Here is a 12,373-nt window from a genome sequence, read left to right as displayed (position 1 = left end):
TGTTTTTCTTTTCCTGCCCTGTGTGTGGCACTTGCCTGACTGCAGGTCCCACCCTCATAAGATGATGCAGTACCTTTAACTTTGGCAGACTCTCCCTGCTGGGGGTGTGGTGGAGACAGAGGTTGTAGGCTGGTTTAGATGGCTTCAAATTACCAAGCCCTGGGGTCTGAATTCCTTGAGGGAGGGATTCCACCTGAGTTGGGCTTCACCCCTCCCCTGGGGAAGGCACAGGCTCCAGATAAGTCCCCAAAAGAGCTCACTTCTGCCTATGCCTGGGGCAGTTGCAGCCTGAAAAGGCCTGCCACTGTATCCAGAGGCAGTCAAACCTTTGTAGATATACAGCCACAAAAACCTCTGTTTCCTTCTTTTTTTTTTTCCCCTTTTATCTCTCAATCCTGCCCCCTTGGCGCTGGGGCAAAAATGAGCAACCTCCGCTTTGATCAGGTTCACCTGAGCTGGGGGCCTATTTCTAGTTGTCAGAATTTGTTAATTAATTCCACGATTGGTGTTTGGTTGGGCTCAGCCCCTGCTGCTGGTAAATTTCCTTACCTTTCCCCACTGGGAAGCGGCCTGTGGGGGAGGGGCACTGGCCGCCGCAGCTTTGGGAACTCACGGTTCTGGGGGGTGCTCGCAGCCGGTCCAGCTGGTCCAGACTGGGGTACGCTGTGTGTCTGGTCACTGATGTGGCCCCAGGAGCTGTTCTGTACTGTTTCTGGTTATTCAGTAGTTTTTCTGGAGGACGAACTAAAACGCGCACGTTGTTAAGCCGCCATCTTGACCCGGAAGCTCTCATTTCATTTCTTACCTTGTGCACAGGACAAAGAAACCAGTAGCAGCCAAAATGAAACTATGGACTAATCAAAAGGCTAGGGACTTAGACTCAAAATTTAGCCTTCATGTCAGTAAGATTGATCTGCTAATGTTTGGAGTAAAACTTAGTAAGATTGGAGAATTTGAACACAAGAGTGTGGAGCATGAATCCAAGAGGCACTTACCCATGACCCTTGGAGATGGCAGGGAGGACAGAGAATTCAAAAAGTTCAGTGGCACCTTCACCTGTCTTTCTCATTGTCTCCAGAGCTGTCAGTGCCTTTGAATCCTGTCCATATAGGCAAAACTGACAAAAAAAACCAAAAAACTTTTCATGCAATTTAGGATCACTGAGTTTCATTGAGTGATTAATGAATTGGGCAGCATCCGATTTGGAAAGTAGAAGGGGTCTCCACTAAAAGGGTGGATAGGGGAAGCTCCTATAGGGCGAATGCAGGGGCAAATGAGGAAATGTTCTAGTGGGCTGATGTTAAGTTTCAATTTTACTTAAGGGACATGCCAGTTTGAATCTGTTGTGTACCCCAGAAAAGCCATATCCTTTAATCCTCATTTAATATTTCTGGGTGGAATCTTTTTCATTGTTTCCAAAGAGATGTGACCCACCCAATTGTCAGTGGGTGGTAACCTTTGATTAGATGGTTTCCATGGAGATGTGTCGACACCCGTTCAAGGTGGGTTTGCTTACTGGAGCCCTTTAAGAGGGAACCATTTTGTAAAAGGCTTTAGAGCCACTAGAACTGAGAGTGAGCCAACAGAATGGACAGAGCCCGGGGGAAGCCATTGAAGAATCCTGGAGAGAAAGCTAACAGACATTGCCATGTGCCTTTCCAGCTGAGAGAGAAACTCTGAACATCATTGGCCTTCTTGAACCAAGGTATCTTTCCCTGGATGCCTTAATTTGGGCATTTTTTATAGCCTCACCTTATTTTGGACATTTTCATGATCTTAGAATTAGAAACTTGCAACTTAATAAATTCTCATTTTTAAAAGTCATTCTATTTCTGGATCACATTCTGTCAGCTTATGAACTAAAACAGATTTTTGTAACAGAAGTAGGATGCTGCTGCAGTTTGCAAATACCGAGCATTTTGGAATGGCTTTTTAAGCAAATAAGGGGAAGATTCTGAAAGAGTTGTGAGGAACTTGATAGAGAAGGCCTAGAATGCTTTGAAGAAACTATTGGTAGAAATGTGGACTCTGAAGATATCTCTGATGAAGCTTTAGACAGATGTGAGGAATTTGCCATTACAAACTGGAAAGAAGGTGACCCTTGTTTTAAAGTGGCCCAGAATCTTACAAAATTGTGTATTGCTGTTGGATGGATGTTAGAATTTAAAGGCAACAACCATGGATACTTAGCTGAGGAGATTTCCAAATTAAATGTGGAGAGTGCAGCCTGGTTTCTCCTTGAAGCTGATAGTGAAATGCAATAGGAAAGAGAGCTGACAAATGAACATTTAGGTGTAAAGAATCCAGAAAATGATGGTCTGGAAAATTGGGCTTCCAGAAAGGGAGACCCTGGAGAATAGTGTCCCACGTGAGGATTTAACCAAACATGGAGCCAGTCAGCCATTTCAGAAAAAGCCAGGATTGGAGATGGAGTTATCCAGGAAGGATTCTCAGAAAGTCCTTTTGTCTGATAGGCATGATCCCAGTGTATTACATAGGAAACCAACAAGAGTGTTGTGGGATCCGTATAAACAGAACTACTGCCAGTCTAGACTAAAAGGGAGAGAAAAGGGACAAATTGAAGGAAAAATAACTTCAGAAGCAGATCCATGGAAGCTACAGTCTGAAGCCAAGAAACCTCAGGCCGGGAGAGCAGACCCACCCATGCACTTGGAGAGGGTGAACTTGCCCCGAAGGCAGAGATGGGCCTTCCACCTATTGCGTAGGAAGAGTTGTACTGCCTTAGGCCTTGGAGAGGGTGGAGGACATTCCTTGGGGGTTGGGAAGAGCTCCACACATTGTTCTGGAGGGCAGGAGGCCCACCTTATCCCCAGCTCCAAGCAAAAAGCCTCTCCAATACCTTGTTTGGCGGGGGCATTCATCGTCCTCTCAGGAGTTGAAGTCTCATACCCCAGTCTGCTGCCAGACCCTGAAGATAAACACCAGGAAAGCCTGAGCTCTGCTTGCTCTTTGGTGTTCCTCTTCCATTTCTGATTCATGGAGATGTTTGTTTTTATTTATCTGAGTGTGGCTGCATGTTTTTGTTTGTTTCTGATTTTTATGTTTTCCATCATTGGTGTGCGTTTGGAGGACAGAAAGTTAATGGAGCGTAAACGCTGTGCTATCTTGACCTGGAATTCTAATCCCGTACCCTTTACAAACTGGGTAAAGTGTACGGGATTAGATTTTTCCACTATGTATGAGACTTAACTATAATCTGTAGCAGACAGAGGTATACAGTTTACCAAATTGTTCTTCCATTTGGCTAATTTGATTAAAGAAGAAAAAGCCATAATAATTGCAGTGATACTTTTATTTTATTTTATAGGGTGGTTGACTTCAGATTGCTATTATGTCTGAATCAGTCATTCTTCGCAGTGTGAAGAAATTTGGAGAGGAAAATCATGGTTTCCAGTCAGATGGATTATGTAAGTGGTCTTGTTCTCTCACTGGCTCTTGCACAAAGAGAGGCGAGAACAAAAGTGGAACAGTGAAGTTACAAGGAGTACAGAAAAATCAGCAACAATATGTTGAACTATTACCATGTATCATTCCAGCCTGGCTGAGTGGTTCTCCCTGGTAGCCAGGGAATGTCTGAAAGCCCTAGGGCAGAGCCCAGAGTGGGGGTGGGTGAAAGCTGAATCTCTCTCCTAGGTTGAGTAGGGTAGTTCCAGCACTGGCTACTATTATTAACTTTATTCGTACATTGTTATTATTGATCTTGGTGGTGACAGAGGAAGCATTTAATGGGCTGTCTCTCCTTAAGGGGAGCTGTTGTACCAAGATGCTGCAGCTGGAATGAGATAATGTAGACCAGGCTGTAGATTCTGCACGTGGTGAGCCTCGATGAGTCTAAGCTATTACTATTTTTTAATCCTATGATTTTTATACTATACAGATAAAGAAGCTGAGACTAGACAAGATAAAAAAAAACTTGGTCAAGATCATATGACTCATAATTACTGAAGCCACAGTTCTAGTCCAGTTCTGTCTAATTCCCAAGCCCAAAATGCTAACCTTTATTTACAGTGTAATGCCAAAGGAACCAGAAAATGCTGTCCTGTGGGATAGGTGATGCTAGTACCTTAGGGTGTTTTCACTGTGACTTCTCTACAACTATGGCCCTGAACTCCCACTTCTACTTTCTACCCTGCATCTACTCTGACCTACACTCGGGAAAAGAATACGCAGCTAAATCCTACAGTTTCTACTGGCTTAAAAGTATCAATGACATCTTATTGTCTAGTTAATGAATCTGTTGGTTTATATTTTAAATGAATCAATATTGATGTTTCTTAAAAAAAAAACCAATAAATAAATATTTGTATTATTTTGTCATTCAAAAAATTAAGTTTCTTCAGCTAAATTATATATACTTATCTCCATTCAAGATTCAAAAGATACAAATATTTTGTCCTGGAGCAAAGTCCAAAAATGTAGTCAAGGCAGCAATCCTGAACCTGAAAGCACATCCTCTTCTATAATAAACAGGCACATGCAAGTGTGCACACACGCACACATACACACACACACACACACACAAGCATTCACAGTTGGGGGTGGGGAATGGGGAAAGACCATGAAAAGAGAAAAAGAAAGGAACCATTTTGCAGTTATCCATGAATAAAAGTATTTTATAGGAATTTTTTTTAGCAAAACTGATAATTACTAGGTTGCATTTTTCATTATTATTAACTGTTTTATGCATTATTTTTGCCCTGACAGATAACAATGATAAAAAAGCAAGGTAAGTGACTATTTAAACAAGGTAGCATCTGTTCTAAACTAACTGCATACTATTCTTGTAAAAAAGATGTAAAGTAGGGAAAATATTTTCATGCACATTGCATATCCTATACAATGGTAAATAAAATTGCATAGAATCCATTCTTTTTCCTTTTTAAAACATGACTATAATTTTATTTCACAAATATTTTGTAATATCCCTTCTGCATTAGGTCCAAATCTCCCTGTGTGTGTCTAGGAACACAATAGAATTCCTGTTCTAAACAAGGCAGAGGAAAAGTTGGACTACAAGTATGATTTTGTGGGCTCAAGGGAGATACCAAAGCCCCAAGTTCTTCCCACAGGCAAACAGTACAAATCTAAAATCTAATCATTAGAAGTGCCCTTTAGTTTAAGAGTTTAAATTCTGACGTAAAACGAATGTCAGTTAATTATATTTTGGTGTGAAGGCAGGATTATTTGGGGTCTAATTTGAAGACAGAATGGAGGCACTAGGTAAGTTCTGAAATGGAGTGATGAAAAGGGAAGAGTTAAAAGTAGTTACGAAATTGTTAATAATTCATGGAGGAAGGAGGTGTGGTAAGTTTAGCTTTGGACTAGATGGGGCAAGGTCAGCCTGGGCCAGGAAAAACAGACTCTCTTGTCTGGGTGGGAAAGATGAAAATGGGTGAGATATCGATGAATGGCAAGGAGAGGATGAGCAGGACATTAGCAAGTTCTTTTGTTTTTAAGGAGGAGGTGAATCTATCTGCTGATAGATGCAACAGAGAATGAGAAGATCCTGTGAAAGTTTGACAGAGCTGCTGAGGGGAATGGGAGAGTTCTGTAGGGGGATGAAGTACAGTGTTTTGGGGTGAAGGAAGGCTGGAGACTGTACGTTCATTCACGCATGCATTCATTCATGCATTTCACAAATATTGATTAAGTGCCTGTTAGGAGCTAGGGACTATTATGGAGTCTGAAGATATAGAAGCCAATAAAATAGGCAGAAAGCTCTGGCCTTGAGGAAATGCTAGTGGAAATGTACTCTTTCTCGGAAGAAAAGGTAATCAGAGATAAGGAATGTTAAGGGGTGGGGAAATCCAGAAATTTTAAAGAATTTAACCAGGGAAGGCCCCATTGAGGGTGACTTGTAAGTAAAGTTCTGAGGAAGGGAGGGAGCTGGCCATGCAGATATTTGAAGAAAGAGCATTTTAGGAGGAGGGGAATAGGGTGTGCAAACACCCTGAGGTGGGAGCAGATCTGACCTGGACGAAGACCAGCAGAGGCCAAGAGAGGGAGGGGTGAGAACTGGAGTCCCACAGGAGATGAGGTTAGACAGCTAACAGGGTCAGACCTGGAGGCTTTGGTTACTTGGTAAGGACTTTGAATTCTTCTAGGAGTTTGAAGGGAAGCCTAGAGCAGCTGAGTAGCAGACATACATGGGTAGCATCAGTGCACATGGAGCTAAGGTTGTCTCTAGCAGGTCCAGCAGCCTGGCTTGAGAAAAAGAGTGGTGAACAGCTAGATGGAAACAGAGGTGAGGTTTCCATGGATGGACTTGGGGAAAGGGGCTGAGGATGACAATGAGAGTGAACCCTAATGTCAGGCAGTCGAGCCTGGAACGATGGGGAAGGAAGCAAAATCTTGATGGAGTTTAGAGATTGTAAGTAAATAGAGGGTTTAAAGGCCTTCAAGTCTGAAGTCAGGCTAACCAGTAGGTTTGGAAAGGGGAAGGAAGTGAGGAAGTGAGATGCATGGGCAGTCATTAGAGTGCCAATGGAATTCAATATGTCAGAGACTAGGCTGTTTCTAGTGATGGCAAAGTACAAGGTGTGTCCATGGAATGGCTGACTCAGGGGAAGTAGAGATTCTCAGAGTTGGAGAGGTCAAAAAAGGACTAAGCATGACCCTATGAGGAAGAGAATGAGTAAGCAATACCAAGGAGACATGAATTTTTCATTGTCTCAACACTAAGGTAATGGTAAAGTTTTTAAGTGATAGGAGGAAACTTTAAAATTGGCTAATCCAACTACCTCAATTTACCCCTGAGGAAATGTAAAAATAAATAGGTTGAGGGTCTTGGCTGAAGTCAAGTCATAATTTGTTGTTATAACCTGAAGTGCAGAGCTGTTTTTACTTTCTCTCAATGCCTCGAAGGAAAAACTTAGTGAACTTCTACTGTATATGAGATAAAGCTATCCTGTAGTCTCTAAAAGAGGTAAATCTGGAGGAATAAAAGCTTATTTTAAGGTATCTAGTTTGGCAAATAATTTCTCAGCCAGAGTGACTCATATCTTAGGAGAATCTCTCATTGTTTTAGAAAGGATGGTGTTTAAATCCCTGTGTTTCTCCTAGAGTGCAAGATGAGAAGAAAGGTGACAGCATCCAAGTGGGCTTCTTTCAACTGGTAATAAAACTGCTCTGCTTATGCTGCTTCATAGGACTTGAAGGTGTTGATTCATGATATTGATTTTACAACTGTTGAATTGTTCACAGTGTTAATCTTTAGTTGCATTGGCAGTTTTTAACCCCAATAATCTCTTTTTTCAAAGGTCATAATCTTTGCTTAGGTGATAATGTGCTGAATACTGATTAGAAATGTGTTATGATTAAAGATGCAAATACTTCACAGTAGATTGGTGAAGTGTCCTCTTGGAAAACAATCATTAAGTTCATAATTACAATTTTAGCAGGAAAATCATTACAGTGTTTATATCATGTATCGTTATTCTTGTAACAACTCTTTAGAAATTCCATAGTATAGATATTTTTCCTAAGTTTTCATATGGTGGCAGCATTTCTATGAACAAATATGTACTCTTCATTTTCAATATCAGCCCTGCAGCCTCATTTTTGCTATTTTTTAATCCCCTACTGTGTACATCTACTTGGCAATAGCATCGCTTGCAGTAACTATTTCTCCTACGTTTTGGATAGAATACCCAAAAGCTAGAGTCAGCTTCTGAAATAAAGGGAATGTATTCAGAGTCTAGAAAAGAAAGAGCAAGGACTGCTATGTTAAAGCTGTTGGATAATCGATAAACAGATAATCAATAAACAGTTTATATTGATCTAATTAGTGTGAATTCTACTGTTCAATTATGATGATTCCCATAAAATTTGATGTTGAATACTATTTATTAGAATCTAGCAACTAAAATTAAATAGTCCTCCTACTTCTACTTTTCACCCATAGATGATTCTCTGAACCCTTTGTTTTTCAAGTTTCGATTTTCTTCATCAATTGACATTTGGCTGATGTTTGTGGGAAGTTTATGTGCATTTCTCCATGGAACGGCCCAGCCAGTCATGCTACTCATTTTTGGCACAATGACAGATGTTTTTATTGAGTATGATATTGAATTACAAGAACTTAAGACTCCAGGAAAAGCGTGTGTGAATAACACCATCGTATGGGCCAACTACTCTCTCAATCAAAATGTGACGAATGGAACACGTTGTGGGTAGGCTGCTGGTATTTTTAAACTTTTCACTTTTTTATTCATATCTTAAATTATAATTTTAAATGTGTAACGGGACTTTATTGGCTGAGCTGGAGTGGTATTTAACACAGAGTGAATAGAAACATAAATTTACCTGCTTTTCTGCAAATGTTTCTGCCCTGAGGTTCTTCCCATCCTACCGGGTTTTCTAATGTTAGTAAAAACAGGATTGGAAATTGTAAAGTGGTTACTTTGCTGACTATAGGCTTGATCATGACACTACTAATCACTTAATGCCTCTAGGGTGGTGACCTACCTGAGTCCTCGGTGGGTCTCATATCCAAGAGGTCCTCCTCCTCCCCATCCCCCTTTTTTTGGTTAGCCTCCTCTGCTCCTTAGCTTCTGTGACTGTGGCTTATGATCCATTTGATAGAGTCTTCTCTCTACAATGGTAATTTCCTAAGTGTGTACATGATGTGGAGTAGGGGCCACTGGTGTCTTTCAGCAGTTGAGTTTCTATGGAAGAGTTATGTGGCGCTGTGAACAGGAGGCAGTCACTCAGACATAGCCACAACGGCGACAGACATACCTGCTGTTTTGTGATAAGCCCAACAAGCTTCCTTGTAATCTGTGAGTCTGTAATGTACGCAGGGCTGACTCACTGTCGTAGCATGGACTTTGCAGCCTGCCTCATGCTGCCTCAGGGCCAGAACAAGTGCTTTTACACGTATAAACCCACACACTCAGGCTCAAGAAACAAGGGCAGGGCACATCCTGACTAGAAACTCAATTGGACGGCTTCCCCAAATGAGTTTATGTTTTTCACCTTCATTTCTTGAAATTTGCTATGGGCTTGATTTCAGACTGTGAATGCATTCTCCTAAATTGCTTATGCTTTTCCATAAAATCATCTACTCTGTCTCTCTCTTTTTTTTTTTTAACATGGGCAGGCACTGGGAATCGAACCCAGGTCTCCAGCATGGCAGGCAAGAACTCTGCCTTCTGAGCCACCGTGGCCCACCCAGTATCATCTATTCTTTTTTTTCTTAAATTTATTTCTTATTTTTTAATTTTTAAAAAATTTTAAATTTATTAATTAAAAAAATTAACAACAAACAAAAAATTAACATATCATTCCATTCTACATATATAATCAGTAATTCTTAATATCATTACATAGTTGCATATTCATCATTTCTTAGGACATTTGCATCAATTTAGAAAAAGAAATAATAAGACAACAGAAAAAGAAATAAAACAATAACAGGAAAAAAAAAGATTATACATACCATACCCCTTACCCCTCACTTTCATTTATCACTAGCATTTCAAACTAAATTTATTTTAACATTTGTTTCCCCTATTATTTATTTTTATTCCATATGTCCTACTCATCTGTTGATATGGTAGATAAAAGGAGCATCAGACACAAGGTTTTCACAATCAGAGTCACATTGTGAAAGCTATGTCATTGTTCAATCATCATCAAGAAACATGGCTACTGGAACACAGCTCTACAGTTTCAAGGGAAATCTTAATACGTTTTGTGGAGCTCTGTGTGAAGAGAGTAACAGGCAGAAATCTTAGAGTTCAGACCTAACACAGAGAGCAGAGAGACAAACCCAAGACACAGGTGTTTGGAGATGCTAAGCTAAGACATGAAACCCAGAGTCTATCCTGGAGAAGCTAAGTGAGGAGTCATAGATTCTTAGGGTGAAAGCCACTGAAAACAGGAACTTAGTGGGCCATCTGAAACTAGAAGCTGGGAGAGAAGGACAGCACATGACATGATGTTCCTTCAAATGTGACAGAGAAAACCCAGATACTATAGGAGTTTTCTCAGAGTCAAGGTATCTCTTTCTGGATGCCTTAATTTGGACATTTTCATGGCCTTAAGACAGTAAATTTGTAACTTAATAAATCCCCTCTGAAAACACGAGACCATTTCTGCTATATTGCATTCCAATAGCTTTAGCAAACCAAAACATGCCTACATTTCATTTTCAAATATTTTATTCAGTATCTAAACTCCCCTCTGGGTAAGTTAAGATGAGAATTTTTTTAATCCCCTTTTCTCTTCCCTACTGGAAGCTACATCAAATTATCGAGGATGTTGAGATTTGTACGTCTTCACTTGTGTATTATAATCACAGTAATGTCTTACATGTGTCCATGAAAATCAGTAAGCAATCCCTGTATTATTATACCTAAGTAAATATTCTTCACTGCTGAGCCAACCATCCCACTAGGAGAATATTCCCTTTCTTTAGATATTCTAGAAACAGAAGATGCCTAATATCAATGTCTTGATTTTAATTTAGCTTAAAATTAAAAGGTGCTCTTTTCTTATTCTGAAATTTTTGGGAAATGTCTCAGTTGAGTCACCAAAAATAAGGTTATGGTGTTGTTTCAATACAAATTTATAGCATCTTATAAAAATATTCCTCCAGTCTGCACTGAGCTTTTTTAAATAAGAAATGATTGTTGAATTTTAGCAATATCTTTTGATATATATATATCAAAGGATATATATATATATCAAGATAACCATTCCTTCTTAAAACAATTATGCTAATAACATTAATATCAAACATGTTGCCCTATCCTTGAATATACTTTACTTAATTTACGAATGCTAAAGAACTATTTTCCTCTTGAATACTTAAACTTGGTTGCTTAAAATAAATCTAACTTTGCAAGGTTTTCATTTTAATGATATGCCATATTTATAAAAACCATCTGTTAGTGTATTAGTTATATTTTGCTGCATAACAAATTACTATAAAAGTTCACATCTTAAATCAACAAAAATATCTTATTTCCCACAACTTCTGAGGACTGGGAATTTAGGAGTGCCTTAGCTGACTGGGTCCCTCGGGAGATTGCAGTCAAATTGTTGAGGCTGCTTTCTTCTGAAGACTGAACTTTGGAAGAAGAATGGGCTTCAAGCTCAGTCAAATGGTTGTTGTCATTGCAGGGACCACTTTAAAAAAGAGTTTTTTCCTACACGGCATCTTGTTTCCCCCAGCAGAGGCTGCCCAGAACCAGCCACCAGGGCTCGGAGTTGCTGCCCAGAGGAGTAGGGAGGCATGAGTACCAGCAGCTGTGAGAAGCAGCTCGCCGGATAAAACTCCTGCAGCCAGTTCTTCTGCAGGCTTGCTGGGTGGTCCAAGGCGAGTCCATGTTGACGGTGACCAGCAGGACCGCGGCACCCCGACGGCTGCTCGGCCCGCCACGGCTCTCATATCATCTATTCTTAGGGTCATTTGCTCATACTCTTTCAATCTCCAATTTTTAAATACCAACTATGTGCCGGGAACATGGGTAAGAATCAAGGATATAGTGGTTATTTAAAGAGTCATAATCCTTTTCCTTGTGGAACTAAGATTAGTTGGTAAAGCCATTCAAATAAATATGTAGTTACAAACTGGTAAGTGCTTGAAGGAAGAATACAGGATACTATACAATGTACAGAAATACCTTTAAAAAAAATTAACAAGACTACTTGTTTCATATGGATATCTGAAAATATGTGAACCATACATGTCTTAGGCCATTCCATTACCAGGAATTCTTCTAATCAATTAAATACTTTAATTGTGAGTTATTGTGTTCACTGACATGAATACTATTTGTTGTACTTCTGAATAATGTTTGTTTTGCTTTTATGTAGTAAGATCGCTGTGACAATGGGCTTGGGTGGGACAAAGAAGAAAGGAGAGGACATTTTCCTACTTGCAAGGAAGGAATTAATAAGACTCCTTAGTTACCCAACTCCTTCACAAGTTTCTTTCATGGAAAAAGTATATTATTAAAGATACAATCCCTCCACCTCTTATAGTGGGTGTATTAGTTTTAGACTACACAAGATAACCCAGTGTATGTGTAATGGTGGGAGCTGGTTTTACTTTTTTACTGTATGTTTCCACATAGCAATTGTAATCCAGTGAATGGAATTTCAAAGGGTTCCTAATAGTTATAGCTGAATAATCGCTTCTCCTCATGAACTTATTGGAATTTCTTCTCAGAATAAACAAACAATAAGGAAAAAGAAGGAAAGAAGGAAAACTCCAAATAAAATTTTCTTTTCTTTCCTTCCTGTTTTAAAAATGTTTTTTTTTAGAAATAGCCACACATACAATCCAACCATATTATGCAATCAGTGGCTCACAATATCATTACATAGTTGTGTATTCTTCACC

General features: G+C 39.7%; 1 protein-coding gene across 3 annotated transcripts in view; it reads left to right on the top strand.

The window, feature by feature from the left end:
- The window catches only part of ABCB11 (ATP binding cassette subfamily B member 11), a 151,053-nt gene that overhangs the window by 35,383 nt on the left and 103,297 nt on the right, over positions 1–12,373 (top strand). For 2 of the 3 annotated variants that reach the window (XM_077154074.1, XM_077154073.1), the window contains exons 2-5: positions 3,329–3,428; positions 4,726–4,747; positions 7,084–7,135; positions 7,954–8,192. In XM_077154074.1, coding sequence (XP_077010189.1) covers positions 3,353–3,428; positions 4,726–4,747; positions 7,084–7,135; positions 7,954–8,192 — 389 coding nt within the window. In that variant the 5' untranslated portion in view covers positions 3,329–3,352. Of the gene's footprint in view, positions 1–3,328; positions 3,429–4,725; positions 4,748–7,081; positions 7,136–7,924; positions 8,193–12,373 lie in introns of those variants that run through there. The other variant, XM_077154075.1, reaches the window with a different exon arrangement.

The sequence above is a fragment of the Tamandua tetradactyla genome, chromosome 3 (genome assembly GCF_023851605.1).
Source record: "Tamandua tetradactyla isolate mTamTet1 chromosome 3, mTamTet1.pri, whole genome shotgun sequence".
NCBI lineage: Eukaryota > Metazoa > Chordata > Mammalia > Pilosa > Myrmecophagidae > Tamandua > Tamandua tetradactyla.
This window is presented reverse-complemented; position numbering and strand designations above follow the sequence as displayed.